The sequence below is a fragment of the Magnolia sinica genome, chromosome 3 (genome assembly GCF_029962835.1).
Source record: "Magnolia sinica isolate HGM2019 chromosome 3, MsV1, whole genome shotgun sequence".
In the NCBI taxonomy this organism is placed as follows: domain Eukaryota; kingdom Viridiplantae; phylum Streptophyta; class Magnoliopsida; order Magnoliales; family Magnoliaceae; genus Magnolia; species Magnolia sinica.
The window spans coordinates 84615389-84638615 of record NC_080575.1 but is presented as its reverse complement, the minus strand read 5'-3'; the positions used below and the strand labels follow the sequence as shown (position 1 = coordinate 84638615).

At 44.1% G+C, this 23227-nt stretch overlaps 1 protein-coding gene across 1 annotated transcript; it reads right to left on the bottom strand.

Moving 5' to 3' along the window:
- Window positions 1-17405: 17405 nt before the first annotated feature.
- LOC131240103 (uncharacterized) lies at window positions 17406-23002 on the bottom strand. The gene is made up of 8 exons (XM_058238152.1): window positions 22870-23002; window positions 21761-21914; window positions 20806-20868; window positions 20413-20479; window positions 20190-20290; window positions 19178-19222; window positions 18523-18993; window positions 17406-17888 (listed from the first exon to the last, which is right to left on the bottom strand). The coding sequence occupies exons 2-8, from the start codon at window positions 21893-21895 to the stop codon at window positions 17718-17720; spliced, it is 1053 nt and encodes a 350-aa protein (XP_058094135.1). The 5' UTR covers window positions 21896-21914; window positions 22870-23002; the 3' UTR covers window positions 17406-17717.
- Between the last annotated feature and the right edge of the window lie 225 nt (window positions 23003-23227).

Sequence of the window (23227 nt, the reverse complement as noted above, 5' to 3'; positions counted from 1 at the left end):
AAGTCGGTATCAGGAATACGCCGCTCTACCCAGGGCAGAAGGCTCTCCAGCGTGGCTCAACCTGACCTGGGAAACCTCCGGCCCCCTCTGCCTCGGCCGCTAGAGGAGCCTCCCGCTTGATGCATGAAAAGCTCAGTAGACGTCACCGCGACTACCTAGGCCTCGGCCGAATTGGCCTCAGCGAGCGGAACCGACACACCGAACTCCTTGGCCACCTCAAGGACAACAGGGCTGCGAGCAGAGCTTGGCACATCCTCCACTATCTTTTGGGCCTTAGGAGGAGGAGGTCTGACCTTCCCCTTACTCTTCAAGGTCGGCTTCTTCTTCTTTTGGGCCAAATTGGTAGGGGAAGGTGTATCCTTTCGTTTCGGTGGCCTCGCTTCCGGCATATCGGCATAATTGGAAAGATTAACAACAAATCCACAAAATATGCTATGACTCAAAACAGACAATAGTTGTACCTGTCAAAGCAAAATCAAGACCTGATTTAAGTAAAAGCTCTGGCACAAGAAGCTCCTTCTAAGATCTTAGGCCAGCCTCCACCGACCTCGCTCCAGCTATCCGAGGAAGAGCTTCCGGACCCAACACAGTAGGGTACTTGGGAAGGACTATAAAAAAAGGACATGAGTTAGAACGATCGGGTAAAACAGGAAAGAAGATAAGAAAATCCTTTTGAATATATCGACCTAGGTCAATGAAGGAGGTCGGGACCCACGAATGCAGCCCGGATATCCCTGAAGTCTCCAACTCTCCCGACGCCCAAAACTACATATTCTTCCAATTTTTGTTTAAGGTCAAGACGTCAGTAATGAGAGCCTTGCTCGACCCTCGCCAAGAGGAGAAATAATACTTGCCTTCATGGAAAGGGTTAGACTTCACCTAGTATAGGTGGAGGAATTCCTCCACGATCAGCTAGGGGTGGTCAAGATAGGACCAGAGAACGTATGACCCCTCAAGCGCTCTCCAAGCATTAGGGATCAACTGCCCCGGGGCTAACCCCAGGTGCACAAGGATTCGCCTCACAATTCGTTGGAGGGGGATCCTAAGGACACACCGAAGAGCGACCTGGTAAATGACCACCTCTCCTTTGGGAGGATTGTTGGGAAGGTCGCCCGGTGAGGGAGCTCAGAGTACCATTCTCTCAGGGATTTTGTACCCCGACCTAATCCTCACGAGGTCAGCCTCCCTCAGGATGGACTCCATACGCCCATTTTCATCCTCCAATGACAACTCTGAGTCCTCCTCCGCTGCCGGAACGTCCCCTCCAACGGGCCATTCCACCGAGGATTGTTCAAGCACCTGCGAAGCTTACGACGCCCGAAAATCAACGTCGCTCATCAGCATCAAGGGCGATGGCAGGTTCAACATAACGCGCAAATTCCCTACCGCGCCATCGCTACCAGAGATCCCCTCCCCTGAGCCCAAGGTTTCTGACATGGTTGTGGGTTCGAAGAAAAAGCTGGAAACAAAGAAGGAAAAGAAAGAAAATAAAGGAGAAGGGAGGGGAAGATGGAAATAGAGCTCACCAAGGGCCAGTGTTGACCATGAAGCTCGCCAGAGATGAAGTCGCTGGGATTCGTCTCGCGCCAAGGAAGAAGGAGTTGCGTTTAAATAGCCTCGTCCAATGATTAGGGCATCCCCTTTTATGGAGAGGCCACGTGTACGAGCATTCAATGCTCTCAATCAATGCTCGGACGAAAAGCAGCTCCTCGACTTCCCTGGCTCAACACGTGGCATGCCCTCATTTGCCGCACGACTCCACGGCTGAGGTTGGAAGACGCGTCGCCTTCTTATTTGTTCGGCACCAAAAAGGCATCCTGACAACCCACGTGACCTCGAGCCGCGGTACACCACCTCGATAGCGTCGTATCATGATCACTGACACACCTCAATGCTTGAACTGGTCACCTTATTCAGCATTAATGACATGACCTGTCATCCCGAGCAATAACAATCCGACCTGATCAAGTCCGACAACCTACTTCTCAAGCCTGTCCTGCCAACTTGGAAGTAAGGGGGCCTTACTGTTATGGGGAAAATGGGTCGACCCACAATGAGATGGTCAAGTCAGAAACCCGCTCAACGAGAGGTCCCGAAACCCGAGGGATGCAACCAAGTTCAGTGGCCTACTTACTACGCCACCTGAGGAAACTCAACTGCCTGACTAAGGGTGTAGGACGATACAGCATAGGTCGGCATTCAAGGTCAACACTCAAGGTCGGCGTCTCAAGGACAGTGCCCCAAGGTCAGCACCTCTGGGTTAGCACCTCAAGGTCGGCACTTCAAGGTCGGCATCTCATGGTCGGCATTTCGGACAACCTCAACACAACCTCAATATGCGATCATCCCCTGGCTCCAACTTCGAGGGAAGGTCAGTCCAAATCAAGCTCGGTCTCCACCTAATAGTCTACGTCCATTCCAGATGATCCGACCTCATCTAAAAGAGGATAGGTCCGAAGTCTTCTCCGAAGATTTTGAGATTCGTTCGTGACACAATCGTGATCCTGAGATCCTCTCTGAAGATCTCGGAAGATCTTCCTACTCAACAGGGAAATCTGCTCCATACCACTGCCTCTTCTCAGCTATAAATAGAGAGGCCCCTAATGGTGAATGGTACGTACTATCTTTAACCCTAAACTCCAAGATATTCTACTAGATTCAGATCATGTCCCTGACTTAAGCATCGGAGGGTCCCCTGTTGTAGCCAGAGTCTTCCTTGTCTGTTCTTTGTGCAGGTGAACAGGTCCAGGAAAGGGTTAGCCAGATTTCTGCATAAAAAAATTTCTATAATTTTTTTGCAATGTTCATGGGTTTTATTTTTTTCCTCTTTACTACTTATGCATAGAACTCCCCTGTCCCTTCAAATTCTTTAACGAAATCCCGGAGGGTTAGGAAAAACCACCCCTCCACTTTAAAAGTCTTGAGTTGATTTCTGTTCTCATAGGGGCAAGGATAATCTTTCTACCATCTTTAGCAAAAATAAATATATTATCCCAGCCTCTATGTGTGGCATCAATAACATACTGCAATGATCGACCAAGTAACATGTGACAAGCCTCCATATCAACCATGTCACATATTATATCGTCGTTATAATATTTACCAATGGAGAAAGTGTCACGCCCTAAACTCAAAAATCGGGCTTACAAAATTTTTTATCGTTAAATCCGGTGCCGACAGCCTCCATAGTATCCCATTATCGGCTCCTAACACCCATATACTAGGTTCCGATCTTGGGATCCTATAAGGAGGATTCTCAATGTGAATTTAATTGGTAATAAGCATAACCCATGAACAATAACAAGAACACCATCACAAAAATCAACTATGATAAAAACTTGAGTATAATGTGCATAAAGGGAAATACAATGATAATAATGAAAAAACTCCAAAAGCTCTGCAGCACACTCCTACTCCTGCCCAGCTACGGCCTAGCATCACCTACACGCAGCGATCATGCATAAGCTTATAGAAGCTTAGAGGGTGGTGTAAGTGTGTGTCAATATAAGTGTGCTCAGGATGCAATATCAGAGTAATGTGGAAACATATTGGCAAATCCATGAATGCTAATAGCCATACCAAGGCTATGCGATGCACGGCATGAATGCTATCGGCCATACCAAGGTTATACGATGCAAGGCATGAATGTTATCAGTCATACTAAGGCTATGTGATGCAAGACCTACAAGGCCAATGTTATATGCGAGGTGCAACTCAAGCACACCAAATCTCATCTGAATCCTCATATCAATACAGTTTATCTCTGAAATATATATATCACCGAGGTCTAGTACACTATACACTAGATTGCCGCCCACTGGACGCGCAACCATACAAGTGGAAGAGATCTCACTATCCATCTACCAATATCGGCCTGGCACGTCGATAGCAGACCCATTTATGAGTTGGTCAAACTCAGCCTAGTTATGCCCCCTACCCTCGGGCGGATAAGGCCATACCCCCTTCTAACCGACTATGACACAGTAAGAGACGCGACCTACTGGTATACAGCCCTCGTGTGCTCATGTATCCACTCAGTCTCGACATTAGAGTCATCCTCTGATACCATCGGGTTTAGAAATTTTCACCTAAAGACATATATGGCGCCCCGATGCTAGTAACAGTATTTCTAGTGTCCAATCTTGCCAACCACGATATGTCTGTGGAAGCTATGACCTTGATGTCATTAGGGCATACAGAAATCATATCACACAAATGTGAGATGCATGAATCATACTATCCAGTCATACAACAATCCTGCACGTACCGCACGCTCAAGTGGGCAACTCCTATCAAGGAGTCCCATAATAATCTGTCCAATGGCATGTGCTATGATCAATCACTCCTCATATCAAGCATACATATGATGCGCATGGCATGGATCTTGAAGCTATACTAAGCATGTTATATGATGAAGATGTACTCTCCTTATGTAAGACCTGTATCTTAGTCCATACCATTCTGTAGGTTTCCGAGGTCCTCCTAATTGAATTCCAGTAACCCTCAACCTGTATCTGACATTTACGCGCAATCTTAAGCCGAGTCCTTCAAACCAGAGTTGACTTGACCCGAGAATTGTACCCTAGCGACCGCGCTGTCGCCACGGTTCCTATGCCGCGTCCTGCACGCCGAGGCGATACCCAGGTTAAGAGATGTGGGCCCACGTTCAGTTCAAGGAGAACTCTGCGCATTACAAAACTCAAGAGAATCTCTACCCTAATATCACATCAATTAATCAATCAATCCCATCAAGGGTCAAGTGCATGTCAAGTACACATCACCTCACACCCCATCCCCATGCAACCCCATAAGTCAACAATCCCTTACACAACCCATACCCCTCTTACACAAACTACCCCAAAAGTCAACAAATCTCTTACACACCCATCACTCACCTCACCCATCCCTCTCTCTCCTTACAACCCTCTCTCTCTCTCATTTCTCGAACCCATTTCCAAGCAACCGAAGAATCCCATGTCCAAGCTCTCCCAAATCTCCATGAGAGAATTATATGTGTGGCCCACTTCCTACCCTCTCATCTCCCATCTCAACCCTCCATTTTTCATCATCTTCCATCAAGATTGAAGTCCTGGAGTTCAGCGTTCCATCGGACCAAGAAGGAGGCCAATAGGTGGGTGATCCACCATTGATTTTCTATTAAAAGGCCCACTTATGATGGAACCCATTTTTTATGTATGTATTGTAACCATGGAGGGCCCATAGTGGCGGGGTCCCTCCATCACCATCCGATCTCTCCTTTTTCTCTTTCTTTCTTTCTCTTTTCCTTTTTTGTATAGTTATGATGATGATGAGGTGCGTGGCCCACCATGATGTTTACATCCATGCCATCTACTAGTGGACCCCATCCATGTGGGACACACCATGATGTTTATATGTCATTCCAACCGTCCATCTAGGACGTGGCCCACCCCACATGTGTGGGTGGGGCCATCCTTGATGTATTTATTCTAATCCACTCCGTCCATCCATGTGTGGGTGTGGCCCACCATGATTATGTATCTTAATCAACGTCGTCCATCTGTTTTATCCAGGCCATCCAGCAGGCCTGGATGATGAGAAAACACAAATATTAGACCGATCCAAAATAGGTGAGCCACGTCCATGCGAGACCCACCTTAATGAGATATATATATATCCACACCGTCCGTCCAGCATCCCTGGACGCTGGACATGACAGTGAGGTGTGAACTGACGGTGGGGTGTGGCTAACAGTGAAGTGTGAACTAACAGTGGGGTCCGTGGGACCCACCCATGTCATCCATCCATTTAGATGGGCCACACCATAATGCATATGATGTATCCACCGTCCTTGGATGGTGGGACCCACCCCACGTGTGGGGATACACCTTGATGTATATAACTGTCCAGGCCATCCAGGACCTGGACGTACGGCCTGGACGTTGATATAATATAAATATATTATTATATTATATATATTATATATTATATTGTAAATATATATATGATGGTGGGCCCTACGTGGGACCCACCTCTGCCTTTTTAAAGCAGCAAAGCTGTACGTACAACAACTATATAGCTGCTCTTTTGATGTCAGCAAGCCAACAGGCCCCACATTGATGTATGTATTTTAGCTACACCGTCCACTGTTTAGACAGTGGGGCCCACCATGATGCACACACTATATCCATACCGTCCAAACGTTTTGAGGTATCATTTTATGGCATGAGTGCAAGGATGAATTAGATCTAAAGTTCAAGTGGACCCCACCATTTAAATAGTGGACAGTGACATCCATCGTTCAACCTTCTTAGGAGTCACAGTAGTTGCCAATCAAGCTGATGTTTGGTTTTCACTTCATTTATCTCTATGATTACTTATGAATGGGTCGGATCTCAAAAAAATACATAAGGGTGGGCCCGATTTGATATACATGAGGCCCATCGGTGCGGCCTATTTGATATACATGAAGCCCGTTGGTGCGGCCCACATAATGCGGCCCGTGTGATGTGGCCCACTTGACATATGAGGCCCAGTGATGAGGCCCATTGTGATGTATTCAAGGCCCATGGGCGAGGCCCATTGTGATGTATTCGAGGCCCATGGGCATGGCCCATTGTGATTCGTTTGAAGCCCTTATGTGAGGCCCTTGAGTGAGGCCCATGGCGATGTATATTAGGCCCTTGAGTGGGGCCATGGGCCCACTTGTGAGACCCGACCCGAGTTCGCTTGTGTGCATGTGTGTGTGAGTATACATTCTGTTCATTTTGGTCCCGCGGTCCTACCGGTCAAATTTCGGTGACCCGCGACCTTCGGATAGTGTTTACGGATACCCTTGAGTTCGGTCATGTAAACCCGACTCGTGTTGACTTAAGACCTATGTCATTGCGTCCGTCTCGTCGCCGCGATTCCAACGCCGCGTCCCGTGCGTTAATCCGATATGTACATCTCAAGTTATGATCATTGATCGATATGGGTCATTGATTGCATGATTGGTGGACCCCACCATGGGTTGCACATTTTTCCATGCCATCATTTCACCCTAGGCTGAGATTCCTAGAAAGGCTATGACCCTAAGCCTTGTTAATATCACCATAGGCCACCATCATTGCCTAAGAAAGAGAGAGCTCATCATTACAACTCTTAAAAGTCTCTCTCTCTCTCTTTTCCTCTCATTTTCTCTCTCTCTCTTCTCTTCTTCCCCAGCAACTTCCCTTCCATCTTCCTCTCTTCTCCAGCCCCTTCTCCCTCAAATCCCCTCCCATCCAACCTTCAACAATCCATCTCACCCATTGAAACATGTCCCTTGGAGCATGAAGAGAAGATTGATGTAAGCTTGGAGTGGGATCCATTAACGTGGGTGATTATAATTTCTAATCTTGTTTTCTACCCTTTGATCTTATTTTTCTTCCTAGATGGATCATGTGGGACCCACCAATCCATAGTGGGGATCCCATTTGATCCCATGGATGTGGCCCTTTGGCCCATCCTACATGCATGTCATGATCCATAATTGGGTCATTCTCCATGGACCCCATCATGATGTATTTAATGATCCACTCCATCTTAAGGTCATCTAGACCCTAAGGATCATGTTGGGATGGCATCCCAACCATCCATAGTAATTATAGATCATGCATGTAGTGATTTTATGTTGCATGTATAATCAATGTAGTTGTATGGGTATGATTCACTCTTGGGAGGGCCCATTAGTGGCGGGGCCCTACCCCTATGACCGAATTACTCTCTTTTCTTCTTCTCTCTTCTCTGATGTATGGATGATAATGTATGTGTGGCCCATTTAGTGGGCCTTGGATGTCCTAAAATAAATAAAAATAAAAATCCAGCAAGGTGGGATGCCCTTACCACCCAACTCCATGATCATTGGACACCTTAATCAATGCATGCAAGTGTCCTAGTCCTAGTATGTGATCTGGACTTATGTGGGGCCCACTGAGGAAGGCCACACACCCTTTTTATGGCTAAGATTATTGAAATATAGGCTGATGTGTCCAGCCATGTATTGTTGTCCAAAAACCTGAACTATTGCATGGACTGTCATGTTCAATCTTTGACATGGATTTTTGGATCATGATTGCCATTATTTTCTTTATAATTATAGGGTATAATGAGAAGGTGTGGACCCCACCATGAGGTGTGATGGGTCATACCTCAGATGGCTTATGATATGGTACCCAAAAAGGAGGCCCATAGGGGTGGGCGGTCCACCTTGTTGGGCTGTCCAATCCACATGTATGGAGGGAAAACATACACTTCAGCTTGGTTTCTCTGAAGGATGGGCCACTTTTATGGACCCTACCTTACTTTATTTTATGAAGAAAATACTAAACCTCCATTTTCCCCCTCTTGGATGAAGGTTGGGCCCACCTTATTGGGTAAACAATGCATGGACAGCAACATCTCTTCTTGGACAGATTGAAATTCCTAATTTAATTAAAATATTTATGAGTATCCAAAAATCATAAAAATTTTTGGAGATGTGGTTTACTCATGGTAGGACCCACCTACAAAATTTTGGGGCCAATGGACACCTGTACACACCATGGTGGTGGCTGGACTGGCCCATTACAATACGGTGTCCAGATCAGTCCGATTTTTAGGACAGATTGATTTCTTTAAATAAATTAAAATATTTATATACGTCTAAAAATTCTGAAATTTTGTGAAGATATGTTCCACCCATTATAGGATTCACTTACCAAATTTCAAGGCCAATGGACCTCTGTGCACACTGTGGCGAGGGCCGGACTGGCCCACCACGTTGGGACGTCCAGGTCAGTCCGATTTTCTGGACAGTCTATTTTATTTAAATAAATTAAAATATTTCTAAGTGTTCAAAAATCTTGAAATTTTGTGGGGGTGTAGGTCACCTATGGAAGTATCACTCTGTAAAATTTCAGACCCAAAATATATTTGAGTTGCCCGTGGTATGGCTGGAAGTGGTCTGCTAGGCAGGGACGCCCAGGCTGGGGCATCCAGCCTGCTTCGTGGGCCCACCTTGATGTGTTGAATGTCCCACCACCCATTCATTTAAGGTCCTTAGGGGATCGATCATACTTGCCCCCTTTTTATTCAATTAGAACCCATTAGGTGAATTTTTAGGCCAGATACCCCAGGCCCAAAGGGCTGCCTACACATGGGACATCCCTGCCTTAGGCTACTGCTGGGCCTGCATTCTAACGGTCTAGCCCATTTCATATATGTATTGCATATCCTCTCTCATCTGGTGGGGCCCACAGTGATGTGTGTGAGCCATCAAGAATTAATTATACTAAGAATTCTAATGTTGAACTCCAACCAACCCAGAAATTTGGGTGGGCTGGAATTTGGCATTGAGCCCAATAACTGTTGCCTATAGATGTTCTTTGGGGCAATATGGCCCACTAGATTTGAGAAGGATTTATGTCAGTATCTTACCATCTTAATTTTTATTTTTTTTTTGGGTTTAATTAGTGTATGATTGAAGGCCCATCCCAAATAGGATTCTTCTTGGGCTAGTCTCTTAGTTAAGTATGGGCCTTATAGCCTTGGTTGGGCTGGAACTTTTGATAGGCCCATTGAACCCTTGGATCCTATATTTACCATGTCATTGTAATGGGCCTTATGGGTCAAATACTCAAGTAGTTGGGCCCTTGTTTGCCCACTATAATAAATCCATACTTGGGCCGAGATGTGAGGCCCAACTTACATGTGTTAAAAATTTAAGGATTTCCCATATGTTGGGATAATGGGCTGCCCATTAGGCCCACTACAATGAATGAACCTATGACCCTTATGGTTGGGCCCTACCCTTGCTTAAGGGCCCACCAGGTTGCCTTTGTTTTTGGGCTTAGTGTATGGCCCACTAGGCCATGGGTTGATTGTGCCTTGGACCTTTCTTTGCATATGTAGCAGGCTACCTTTTGGGACTCAGTTGAGGTTGGATGTCCTCCTTGGTGGCCCTAAGGTAGGCCCATAGAGGCCCTTATAGGTGGTTAAAGTCCCACCTTGGGCCTGGCTAGGACTGTTCTTCCTTAGGATTTTGACTCCCTTAGTTTGTGGGTCATCCCAAAGTACTGGTCTCCCACTAAAGGACTTCTCTTCTTCTTAGAATACCTATCGATGTGCCTAGATCATGACCCTCCTTGGGACAGACGATTTCATATTCCACAGGTAGCACACTTACATCATTGCGACCCATATGCATCATCTGTATGAATTGATTGCATTGTATAGTGGTCATTCAGGGATGGAGTTTCTCCCCTTGTGCACATTGAGTGCCTGAAACTTGTGCATGATCTGTGTGTGCGACTCATGCATTGGCATCGCATTTCATGAGGATACTGCCCTTGCTTCATCGGGGCCTTGCCTCCACAGGGACATTTGTGAATGGCCGCATGTGTGGACATCGAAAATATTACTTGAGCATACCAGGTGCATAGGATGCCCATGGGTGAGATTTCCAAAACTTCCATGGTACCAAGGATCTGCTCCAACGCCGTGACCGGGTAGAATACATGAGCGCACGAGGGCCTTATACCGTTAGGCCGCGACTCCCACTGTCGTGTAGTCGGTTGGATAGGGGTGTGGCCTTACCTGCCTAGTGTGAGGAGGCATTGCTAGGCTGAGTCTGACCAGCTCGTAAATGGGTCCGCTACCTTCAAGCCTTGTTGGTGATTGGTTGTCCACAGGCGGGTAGTGAGGTCTCTTACGCTCGTTTGACTGTGCGGGGTCTGCAGAGCGGCAGTCATTCAGCGGTGTAATGGACCCCGGTGATTTCCTTATGATTGAAAATGTACTTGATTTATGTTTTGGATATGAGCATTGACATTACTTGCATCGCATTAGCATTGGCTATACAAGCCCCCCTTCATACATTACCTTGGTATGGCACCCATTACTTATTACATCACATTCATGGTAAGCCTTGGTAAGACTAGTGATATGTTCATTGATCATGCTTCTCTCCTTATACCTCCTACTACTCTTCTGTGCACCATTATCACACACCTACACCACCCTCTAAGCTTCTATAAGCTTATGCACGATTGATGCGTGCAGGAGACTCTAGGTAGGCGTCGTAGCAGCAGAGCGTGGAGTAGAGTTGAGCAGTGAGGACTCCAGTGTTGCTGATTTCTCTCTCTTTTCTTTTTATTCTCATGTATGTCCTTTTGGACCTTTTGGATGATTGTAAAAGTTTAAATTTTTAGTGGATTTTGTGATGTGTGCCTTTGTTATTCTCAGATGTACTTGCTGTGATCTTAGGTATGCTCGCATTGGAAGTGATTATACTATTATGAAAATCCTCCTTGTAAGATCACGGGATCGGAACCTACCTCAGGAGCTTAGAATGGGGTACTACGGAGGCTGTTGCGGCCAGAACCGGCCATCGGGTTCCTTGTGAGTCCGGTTACCGAGTCTGGGGCGTGACACCACTATACATATGGTTCTATGTGGACTACTCCTTGAGAGCGATGTTGGTTAAATGTCCACATTGATGGGCAATGATGGTTGAATGTCCATATTGGGACCTTCCCTTAGGCCTTGTTAGGCCCATTCTCATCATTCTCTTAGAGAGTTGACCCTAATCAGTGGGCCCCATTCGCCATAGACAGATGGTTTCGTGCTATCGGGTTTGATATAACCATGGCCAAGGGCCGATATTTATATTATGGTTGATCAGTTGTTCATCTATGGACCGCGCCTTGTTTATATGCCGATTATCGAGGCCGATGCCGATTATATATGCCAATTATCGATGCCGATTATCGATACCTATTATGAGTATGTGACAACATAGCATCATGATATATGCCCATACGCATCATCTGCATGCCTGTGATGAGATGAGTGATTCATCATAGCACATGCCATTAGGCAGATTGTTATGGGACTCCCTAGTAAGGGGAGTTACCCACATAAGCGCGCGGTACGCGCATGTTTGTTGTATGACTGGATTGCGTGATTCATGCATCTCGCATTATGTGACATGTACACTGTACGCCCTAGCGATATAGTGGCCATAGCCTCCACGGGCATATCGTGGTTAGCAGGATTGGATACCAAAAATCTTGTTCTACATGGGGTGTTATAGATGTCCTTGGGTGTCCTTAAACCCTTATGGTACCAGGAGGTTGCTCCAACATCTAAACCAAGTGGATGCATGAGCGCCGAGTGCCGAATACCAGCAGGCCCCGCTTTCCACTGTGTCGTGGTCGAATGGAAGGGGGTGCAGCCTTACCCACCCGGGTGGAGGCGGCAAAGCTAGGCTGAGTTTAACTAGCTCAAGGAATGGGTCCATTATCGACGAGTCGGGCCCAATATTGGCAGGCGGATAGTGAGGTCTCTTCCACTCACCTTGTTGCACGCGATGGGGCGACAGCTGTATTGATATGTGGACTTAGATGAGGATTGGTGTGCTTGGATTGCATATCGCATCACATGGCCTTGGTATGGCCGATAACATTGCATCTTGCATCGCATGGCCTTGGTATGCCTGACATCATTCATGCCTTGCATCGTATGGCCTTAATACAGCCAATAGTATTCATAGATTCATTAGCATATTCTGCATTACTTTGATACTGCATAATTGTATTACTACATTGCGCACACACTTTCACCACCCTCTAAGCTTTCTGTAAGCTTATGCACGACCGTTGCGTACAGGTAACGTTGGATCGCAGCAGCGATAAGGCTTGAGCACGTAGCAAATCATCTTAGAGCTTTTGTCTATCATCATTGTATTTCCCTTTATGCTCATTGTATTTATAAGTTTTTGATCATAGTGGAAATGTGATGGAGTTTTTGGTTGTTGTTTGTGAGTTATGCCTTTGGTTATGCTTATTACGAATCAAACTGATGTTAAAAATCCTCCTTGTAGGATCCCAGGATCGGAACCTTGTAAATGGGTGCTAGGAGCCGAAAATGGGATACTACGAAGGCTGTCGGTGATCGGGACTTTTGTGAGCCCTCCGAGTTTGGGGCGTGACACCTTATATCAAGGATGGGCCTAGATGACCTACTCATATTAAGAATTGGTCTAACGATTATGGGGGCCCAACGGTTTGGGTTAGCCCACTAAGGAGAGGTGAGAATAGGCCTAACAATGGGCCCTAGAGAGAGTTACAATGTGGACATTTAACCATCATTGCTCTCACAATGTAGACATCAAACCATCATTGCTCCCAAGGCATGGCCCATCATAAACATTATTACATACACCATGGTGGAATCACACATCACATCGGTCCTCATATACATCGCTTTGGGCCTTACACAAGGGCCTCACTCATGGGCCTCACATGCATCACATTGGGCCTCATACAAGGGCCTCATATACATCACATTAGGTCACATCCCATGGGCCTCAAATATATTATAATGGGCAATGTCCCATGGGCCTCGAATACATCACAATGGGCCTCTCATACATCACATAAGGCCTCATATACATCACATTAGGCCTCACCATCTGGGCCTCACATACATCACACTGGGCCTCACTCATGGGCCTCATATACATCACATCGGACCTCATCATATGGGCCTTATAAACATCACATCTGGCCTCACTCATGGGCCACGTATACATCACATCGGGCCTCACATAAGGGCCTTATATATCAAGTGGGCCTGATGAGGCAGCCCATGGTCCAACAAACAGATGGGCAGCATGCACACACATCAAGGTGGCCCTATTCATTCAGCAGGTGGGCCCTACTCATGCAGTAGGTGGGCCTGCACATGCCAGTTGGGCCCCCACCAAATGGACAACATAGATATACAACGTATACATGTCGGTGGGTTGTCTGCCCCGAACGGCGAGGATGAAACACGTATAACATGATGGGCCCACGTCCAGAACACATATCTCGTGCAGCCCCCATGGATGGACGGTGTGTATAGAACACATACATCAGAGCTGGCCCCACCGTCCAGGGGTCAACACCTAACATCATGTGGGGTCCACACGTGCAGAGGGGGCCCTGTAGGTGAACAGCATGGATATACATTCATCAAGGTGGGTTCCCACCGTCCAGCAGGTTAACGGCGGGGATATACAACACATAGATCATGGTGGCCTCACGTGGGACCCATGGATGCACGGAGTGGATACAAACTGCATCAAGGTGGGCCCCACCAGCAGTGGACGATGTGGATTAAACAGACACATCAGAGGTGGGTCCGCCGTCCAGTAGCTGCTAGACGGTGCAGGATAAGACCCATACATCTAGGTGGGCCCCACATGGCACCGTCCAGATGGACGGTGTTGAAATACAATTCATGCATTAAGGTGGGTCTCACCCGTCCAGCGAACAGACTGTGGGGATGAAACCCACAGATCTTGCTAACGTGAATACAGCAGCTAAATAGTTGTGTTTGTACACCAGCGAATCTATTTCCAGCAAGGTGGGCCCCACCCCACATGTCCAGCATGTGTGGGTGGGTCCCACGCCCAAAAAGGAACAGATGGTTGGGACATAACACAAACCTCATGATTAGGCCCACTGATCTAGCTGACGTCCAAACTGATGGACAGTTAAATATAACACATGCCTCACGGCGGGGCCTACAGAACTTGCTGACATCAGCTACAACAGCAAGTTGCTAGGGTCCCCACCGTCCAGACGGACAGTTGGGGTATAACCATACCTCATTATTAGACCTGCTAACGTCAAGTGCGGGCGCCATGTTTTGCATCAAGCTGATATTTGTGTTTTTACTTCATCCAGGCATGTCCAAATGGACAGGCAGCGAGGTGGGGCCCAACACATGGACGGTCTAGATCAGGTGGGCCACATTCCATCATAAGAAAGAGAGAGAGGTAGAGACACATACATCAAAATGGGTCCCACCACAAGTGGGCCCTCAAATCATCAAGATCAATGGTGGAAATCCTAAGATCACCCAACCTTCGTCCTCTTCTTTAGCTCCTTGGAATCCTTGGCTCCTAAGCTCTCCCTTTGATGGAGAATGATGAAGATTGAAGGGTTAGATGGTGAAATGTGGGGGTAGGTAGTGGGCCTTGGTCTTTTGTCTTTTGGTTGCTTGGAATGGTAGAGAGAATGAAAGGGAGAGAGAAGGTGATGGGATGAAAAGGATAGGATGAATGGGACAGAGGGATGGTGAGGTGTAAGAAAGGGATGGGTGGAGAGAGAGAGAGAGAGAGAGAGAGAGAGAGAGAGAGAGTTGACTTTAGGGATGGGTTGTGTAAGAGGGGGATGGGCTAGGTATGGGTTGAGTACTTGCTTGTACTTGATTGATTGATGTGATAGATTGAGTAGAAATTCTCTCGAAATTCGCAAATGTGCGGCGCTTTCCTCGTAATGAATGTAGGCCCACAACTCCTGGCTTGGGTATCGCATCGATGTGCAAGTCACGGCATTGGAACCGCGGCGACGGCGCGATCGCAATGGTACAAGTCTCGGGTTGAGTCGACTCAAATATACGGGATGCAGCCTAGGGTCACGTACAAATGCTGATTATAAGTCACGGGTCGCTAGAATTCGACGGGGAAGATCGTGGGAGTCTAAGGAACGGTACGAACTAGGATACGGACCTTACAGAAAGAATTACGACATCGTTCAATTACCTTTGTTTCACTAACCTTCTTGATCCATCCAATCATGTACGAAGATGGGTACTTTTCTGTCTTTAGACTGGCTTTTCCATCGTAGTCTTTAACATAATGTTTTCACTAGTCCCACTCTCTATGATCAGATCATAGATTTTTTGGTTCATGGTGCACTTTATTCTAAATACGTTATGCCACTGTGGATTTATTTCTTTTTTTGGTGTATACAACTTCCTCATTATTAGAGTAGTAGCCTACGATTTAGCTATACACCCTGATCCATAGTTCAACTGGTAGACTGAGTGGACATACCTCGTTTCAACACTTGAGGTCTTGGTATCGATCCCTAGTGGGGGTGGCTAACATGGAGTGTGTGTACTGACATGGGTGTGTACTAACAAGCTAGCCCAAAAAAAAAAAAAAAAATAGTAGCCTACGATTCACCATTATTAGGTGGTGGCCTATGATTAATCACCAGTGTCTTACCAGGAAAATGATGATCGTGAGCTCCATCGCCAATCTCATGTTGCTCATTATTACAAATAAGGGTTTATCCGAAGGCCTCCGTCAAATGGTTGATTGTTGCGTACAGTCCTTGCATTGCTTGTAAATTCTCCTATTGAAAAGCTTCAAATGCCCTTGTTGTCATGGGATTATTCCTTTAAGTATTGCCGTGGTGTTGTTGATTTGTTGATCGAACCATTGTTAGATGCTATCGAATCGATGAAAAGCCTCTACCTAATTTCGATTGGCAGGGAAGGGCATAAAACAATGAGAAAAAGATCATCATCTTGCTCAAGTGGACAAAACCTTGAATCCACGGGACCACAAAAAAAAAAAAAAATCAAAATTTATTGTGAGATGATCCTAAGACTTCCTGATTACCCCACTATTAAAGAAAAAACACAACTCTAATTTGAAAATTTACCCAAATGGTAAAAATATCTCCAACACTGAATTTGCCAAAACAAAAAATGTCCAAATAAACGTTATTGAGCATTTCTAGCATTATTACAAGCAACTTCTTTTAAGAAAAAAAAATCTAAAACTGTAAGAAAGAATAAAAAATCCAATGAATTTTTTTTCTTCTAAAAATGTAACATTTTTCTAAAATCGCAATTTTGAACCTCAAGACAAGCGCTTCTTGCAAAACAAAAGTTCGTGACTTGCTATATGGGTCGGTTGACCCTGAAACCACTATTACATGAAGATCGATAAGTTATGCATTTCATAACAATGCCTGGATTTATAAAAAATAATAATAATAATAATAAAATTACAGTTGTTTTATGGTCAACACTTCAAACGGGAAAAAAATAATAATAAAATTACAGTTGTTTTATGGTCAACACTTCAAATAATAAAATTACAGTTGTTTTATGGTCAACACTTCAAACGGGAAAAAAATAATAATAAAATTACAGTTGTTTTATGGTCAACACTTCAAACGGCAATCTCTCCATTTCTGGAATAATTCTCTTTCTTCGTACCATACATGTCTGTGACCCAGTTACAACATGCCCGCTGTGGTATTAGGTCCGGTTTCTGGAATAATTCTCTTTCTTCGAACCATACATGTCTGTGAGCCAGTTACAACATGCCCGCTGTGGTATTAGGTCCGGCTCTAACGTACTTACCCTTTCGTTTGGCCTTCTGTTGGTCCAACTCTGCTTGGGCTTCTATTGGTCCAACTCTGCTAAGAATGCATCCATGGCACATCCTACATCATTTTCATACACCTAATCCACAAAATCATCTCTCTCAACAAGTTTTACTTTCCGTTTTGCCTTCCCGTGAAGAAATTCAAGCTCTGCATTATCTCAAACCCACCCAAACAAAGCTTATGAAGTATTGAAATCTTGCATTAATCTTATTATATGATTGATCAACAAATACACAATTCAAAATTTAATAAATCAAACTTGAGTCAAACCCTCAAGTGTACAAATCAATGGGAAAGAAGAAGAAATTTTATAGACAGCAGCCTGCAGAATTATAGCAAGCTCAACACTAATCTTCCTATTCTGATCTTATCACCAGACTAAAAAAGGAAAAAGAAGGAAAAAAAAAAAAGAAGAATGAGATACCAAGTAGTATACAGAAGGGAATGGTGAATGCTAGTCTCTTTCGGGGGGTAGCGAGTTGCCGCTGGTTGCTGTTCTCACTTGAGAAAGAACTTCCAAATCTCCCTTTCTGCTGTCTCTGTGACCATGTGAGCACCGAAAACACCTTCCTCGTCTACCAGACCTCTCAGCTGCCGTGCTCCGCCATTGAAACCGACATAATGCTTCTTTGAAGCCAAGTACAGTATCCCATAAGGTGGCCGCAAGCACTGATAAATGGAATATAGTCATCCAGTTAGAAAATGTGAGCTTACAAAATTTACAAGCTGAGGATATGGCTGCCCCCAAGAGGACTTCAACATGTGTGTGCATGAACTGAGCAGTTCTTTGGGTGAGCCACATGTACGTCCAATGTGGACACTTTGTTGGTTTTTGTTAACCATCAATTCTTTCTCATAGACCCGTGGTCCACTGATTACCTGACCAGCCTAATTTTTGGGCCATGAAACATACACAGGGATGCCTCACCAGATGAATGACCTTGGATCTCACACAGACATGGGGAAAATAGGATTCAAGATCCTACCATGAGAGCGGCCATCACAATCCATTCATGACAACACGGGGACATCAAGAAAAGAAACTTCCTTCAGCAAAGTTTTGAATTTCTGAAAATTGGATATTGGAATTTCATGATATCCAATGGAAATTTCCAATCACTCAGTGAAAGCATGTTTAGACTAATTCGGCCATGTCAGATTGACTATTTCTGAAAATTCGGAGAATCATGACTAATTCATGCTTTCCTTTTCATGTAGATTTATGATGTCTAATTAATTCATAAAAGATATTGAGTATAAAAAGGAAATCTGCTGATGAAGGTGAAAGAGGTTAGTGACAAACCTTCTTTATGAGTGAATATAGCTTTTTCAAGGAAGTAACCGAGTATGGCATCTCAGCCATCAGAATCACATCATAGCCACCTTCTCCCAGGTCTGTCTCGCTTGCCCTCTCCCATGCACGGCTTCCGGAGAGTTTCCTCGACCTCCTTGAGGCCGATTCATGACCAATGATGCTGCCGTCCTGGCTACTGCAGCCATCCATGAAATCCTCCTCAGAGAAGCTCAGGTTCATCCCAGGAGTTATCTCAAGCTCATCCTTCTGCACCACCGACAAGATTGTGTGGAGTTCTTCCCAGTCTCCAGCATAGAAATGGACATCAGGAGCTACAGCATGCCTAGATGGTGTCAGGGGACTCTCGGGTTGCCGGCTCTGCCTATCCCGAGCCTGCTGGAGGTTGGCGAGGACGTTGGGCATAGTTGTGCACCTAATGGTCTCAGCATTCAGATCCTGAAAATGTACTGTAGAAGCCCCCTGAAATTGGTCGGAAGCACAAATTAGATAGTTGTAAGAGTTTCCTATTAGCAAAAAAAAAATGATGCTACATCTGTCTCTGTTTCTTCCTTCTTTAATTTTCATTTGGATGAAAAACATGATGAAAAAGAAAACCTGCTGAAAAAGATTTCTAGTAAAGCTAAAATCTGTCACCGAAACATACCTTCAGGCAAGCAAATATCCCAGGAAGTCCGTAATTACAACCAAGCTGTAGCATTCACAAAAGAAAAAGATTAACCTCACATTAGACAGTTGGAACAGTTATAAGCTCAATTACTTTTTATTCACAAAATCCACAGCTTTCATGTTCTTTTGCAAATTGAAACATTTCCAAGCTTTTCGGTATATTACGGATTCAATTACTAAAAATTTTCCCGACAAAACGTTCTTAAAATGGACTCTTACTTGCTTTTAAAAAAAAGTTCTTAAAATTGGTATGCAATCTTGCCTGAAGTATGTTGCACCCTTCATCATTTCGCCGTTCAAATAAGCTTACATATAGTAAAATTTTGATATGTGAATGATGGTGTGATGTTTATTCAAATCAAATGATGGGTTTTCATCTTTCTCAGTTACAAAAGATAATTGTCTCAAAGATCCTAAAGAGAAAAGAAAGAGAACTTTACACCGGTACATTTATCTACACATGGAATTAATATAAAGAGAAACTATAAGGTCCTGATGCATGAGAATGTGAATGGTATCCCTATGTTCCCGTTTGTGCAAGTAATCCTGATGGTCAGGTGATCCAAGGCGTTTATTTGATGGGTCCTGTTGTGGATGAGGAACACACTAAAAATCTACTGATGTGAAAGATCCAAATGCTTTGATCAGGGTTCTAAAATTAGATAGTTAGAAAAGGATATGGCAACAGTCCAGAAAGAGTCCACATGTTGGATGGCTAGGGTCTTCAAAGTCTTCAAATATGGATATTTTAAGGTGTCCACCATCCATGGTGTGGCCCATCAGTTCCCCCCCCCCCCCCAAAAAAAATAATAATAATAAAATAAAATAAACCTTTCCCCAAAATGTTGCCAGCCAGATAATTCAGCAGAATCTAGAAGCCACGGTGAAATACCTTAAAACTGAAAAGCAAAGCTAATGCCAGAAGAAGGTGGACGAAAAGGTGTAAGCAAAAGGTAAAAGGTGTTACAAGTTTCCAAGAATTGAATTACCTCTAGAATCCGTTTGCCTCTAAAGCTCAACTGCCCATCACGAATTTCATGCCTAAGGACATTGACAAGGTCAATAGAACTGTCCCAAGATTTCAGTGACCCTGCAACAGAAGAATATATGATTTCAGGCTTGGAAGTCAGAAAAACTAAGCCATCCGTCAAAAGAAAGAACTCTTTTAAAAAGCCATGTTTATTTAGTCCAGGAGCTTTTTTGTGAGTTTACCTTCAGATTTTGATGACATCACTTCTGAACCGGTGAACCCAATGATATCGGCAACACTAATTCTTCCCTGTAAAATGCATAAAAGAAAACTCACTCAGAATTAATCTTTGAATGAGGGAGAATGGTGGCTGGAATCTTCGAATGAGGTAGAATTTTGCATCATGATACATCGACAGTGGGCCACAACAAACCAATGATCTGGATCAGTGGCCCCAGTTGTCGGAACTGAAAACCCGAGCATACTGTGCAAAGTGCTGAGTTGACAACCCTATAATTCCACTTGACAATGACCTTGCCAATCGATTTGTTCAGATGTCCAACTTGGTTCTATGGGAGTCAATCCTTCCTACCAAAGAAAAACAATAATGCTGCAGATAGCCCGAGATAGAATACCTTGAAGATGTTGAGTCCTTGCAAGTCAACATTTTCCCCAGCATACTTGTATGGGTGAGCAGTCTGTTCAAGAGGAAAGAAAACATATGTTAAGTCACCGAGGAAATGGAGATAAATCATCATACTATCTTAACCATCGGTTCTTTAATACATCATCACCCTAGCTCTTTAATATAACTACACCTGATCTCATGTGGAATTTCGGTTGGTTGGTGGGCAAGAATAAGGTTCTCACAGTGGACAACTTGAGAAAGAGGGGAATGTATATCACAAATGTCTGTTTGTGCTGTATGGTAGATGAAGAAATGGTAGATCATCTTTTTATTCACTGTTCATTTACATACCAGATCTGGACATATGTTCTATCTCGATTTCAGATGTCTTGGGCTTTTCCAGATTCAGCCCACAGTCTTCTGCAGGCATGGTATGGCTCAAGGTGTGGAAAGCTTAGATCCAAGCTTTGGAGAATGTCTCTCTTGTCAGTTTGGTGGGCCGTTTGGGAAGAAAGGAACGGTAGATGTTTCAATGGCACTTCTAACTCAATTGTGAGTATTGTGCAAAGGGTGATATATCTGATCGCGGAATGGGGTTCTTCCATAGAAAAACTTCAAGACTGTAATTTGTTTTTTTTTTTTGGGTCCTTAGTTGATCTGCTATCTCAGCAGATTAGCTTCCCCTTCTTCCTGTTCTTTTTCCCTTATTTTTTAATAAAGTTACTGTTACCTTTCAAAAAAAAAAAAAGAATCTCATATGGAATTTGATTTAGAAAAGGCAAGGAAATTCAACTGCTCATTTTTAACTTCTTTCAGAAAATTCATTGATCACAAGAATTCCCAAATAACAGAAACCAAAAACCTCAAATCATGAATAAAATGCAATGAAATTCATCTGGGATATTAAAAACAGCACCACAAAATCAGCAATGAATTGCAAAATGGACAGGGAGGAGGGATACCTTTGAAGGGAGGATCTCAACAGCAGGTGAAGGAAGATGGAAATCCCCTTCAGCAATGGAGGAAATACTATGATTTGTTCTGTCATGGGGCAACAGGCCTGGCAGGCACTGAGCGAAAATTGATGGTGCACGCATGGTTGCCAGGTGTGAAAGTCTGCAAATATCACCAATTCAGGTTGACAAGCATCAGAAAAGAGGGATTGTAAGACCATCCAAAGAACTCAGATTTTGAACCAATATTGGAAAATATAAATCCTTAAAAACTGAGACAAATAGCAAGATCCAGAAGTGGAATCAGGTAACTCTTGAGGCGGGCAAGTCCAACTTCATTTGGCATTGGTAATTATGTAAACGTCCATTTAGCGGGCCTTGATCATAGATGGTCCATGGTCAAAATATCCCCCCACCAGATGGGGTTTTTCTTCGTTAATTGTGGCTTTCTTGACCATCTATTTCCTAACTACGAATCAAAAGGTCAAGATCATGGAATAGGTGAGATTTTGGGCGATAACCTGTCTTATGATGGGAAAACAACATGAGCATATTAATTATAGAAAGATAAGCCCCATTTCCTTCAACATGGAAATCAACCAATTGAAGCCAATTTGCACTGATTAATGGGGGGAATCAATCTGGACTGAGAATTTGCTTCTAGCGAACAACATTCGGCATTGAATTGGCGAAACAAAACCAATCTTGCAAACTATCCAAAATAGAAAGACTCCAAAATAATCAAAACCCTAAAATTAATACAAAAAAGGGCCCAAAATTCATGAAATCCTGAAAAAAAATCTCCCCATCTAACAAAAACAATTGCCTGAATTCATCACATAAAGGAAAAAAAAAAAAAAAACCTAAAATCAACAAATCCTTCTGAATTAACGACTAAAAACACTTCGAAAAAAAAAAAAACAGAACGACAAAAAGAAAGTAGAATAGAATAAAAATAAAAATATATGAAAGAAAGGCACCACAAGATTCTCCAATTCAAAAGAACCCTAATCCCCAAAAGATAAATAAAAAAAGAAAAAAGAGACACATGTATGCAAGGAATCAGTCACCAAAGAAAAAGAACAAAAAACAACATTAAAAGAAGGATAAAAGCTCACCAAAAATATCAGATACCAAAGAAAATGAGAGAATCCTCAGAAAAAAGCTCGAATCGAGAGAAGAAAGTGCCTAAACGCAGAGAGAGAGAGAGAAAGAGAGAGAAAGAGAGCGAGATTCACTTGTATCTTAGCAAGAGAGAGAGAGAGCTTTCATATAATAAATAGAAAATGGAAGAAGAAAGAGCAGACGCTGCACTTTCAGAGAAGAAACACCTTCTATTTCAAGCCCGCCCTCTCTCTCTCTCTTCGATCCAGTCAAAATTAGAAAATAGGGAGGGAGAAGTGCAGAAGCTTCCGAACTGCTATTGTACCAGAAACATGCTAAAGACTACCGTGTTAGTTCACCACCATTTTAAAG

What these genes read in the sequence shown, in the direction of transcription:
- LOC131240103 (XM_058238152.1), bottom strand. Translation starts at nt 21,895, where the DNA reads ATGCGTGCACCATCAATTTTCGCTCAGTGCCTGCCAGGCCTGTTGCCC. An exon ending in GAGGCAAACGGATTCTAGAG is followed by an intron (nt 19,223 to 20,189) that starts GTAATTCAATTC and finishes TGAATGCTACAG; the next exon opens with CTTGGTTGTAATTACGGACT. An exon ending in GGATATTTGCTTGCCTGAAG is followed by an intron (nt 18,994 to 19,177) that starts GTATGTTTCGGT and finishes GACCAATTTCAG; the next exon opens with GGGGCTTCTACAGTACATTT.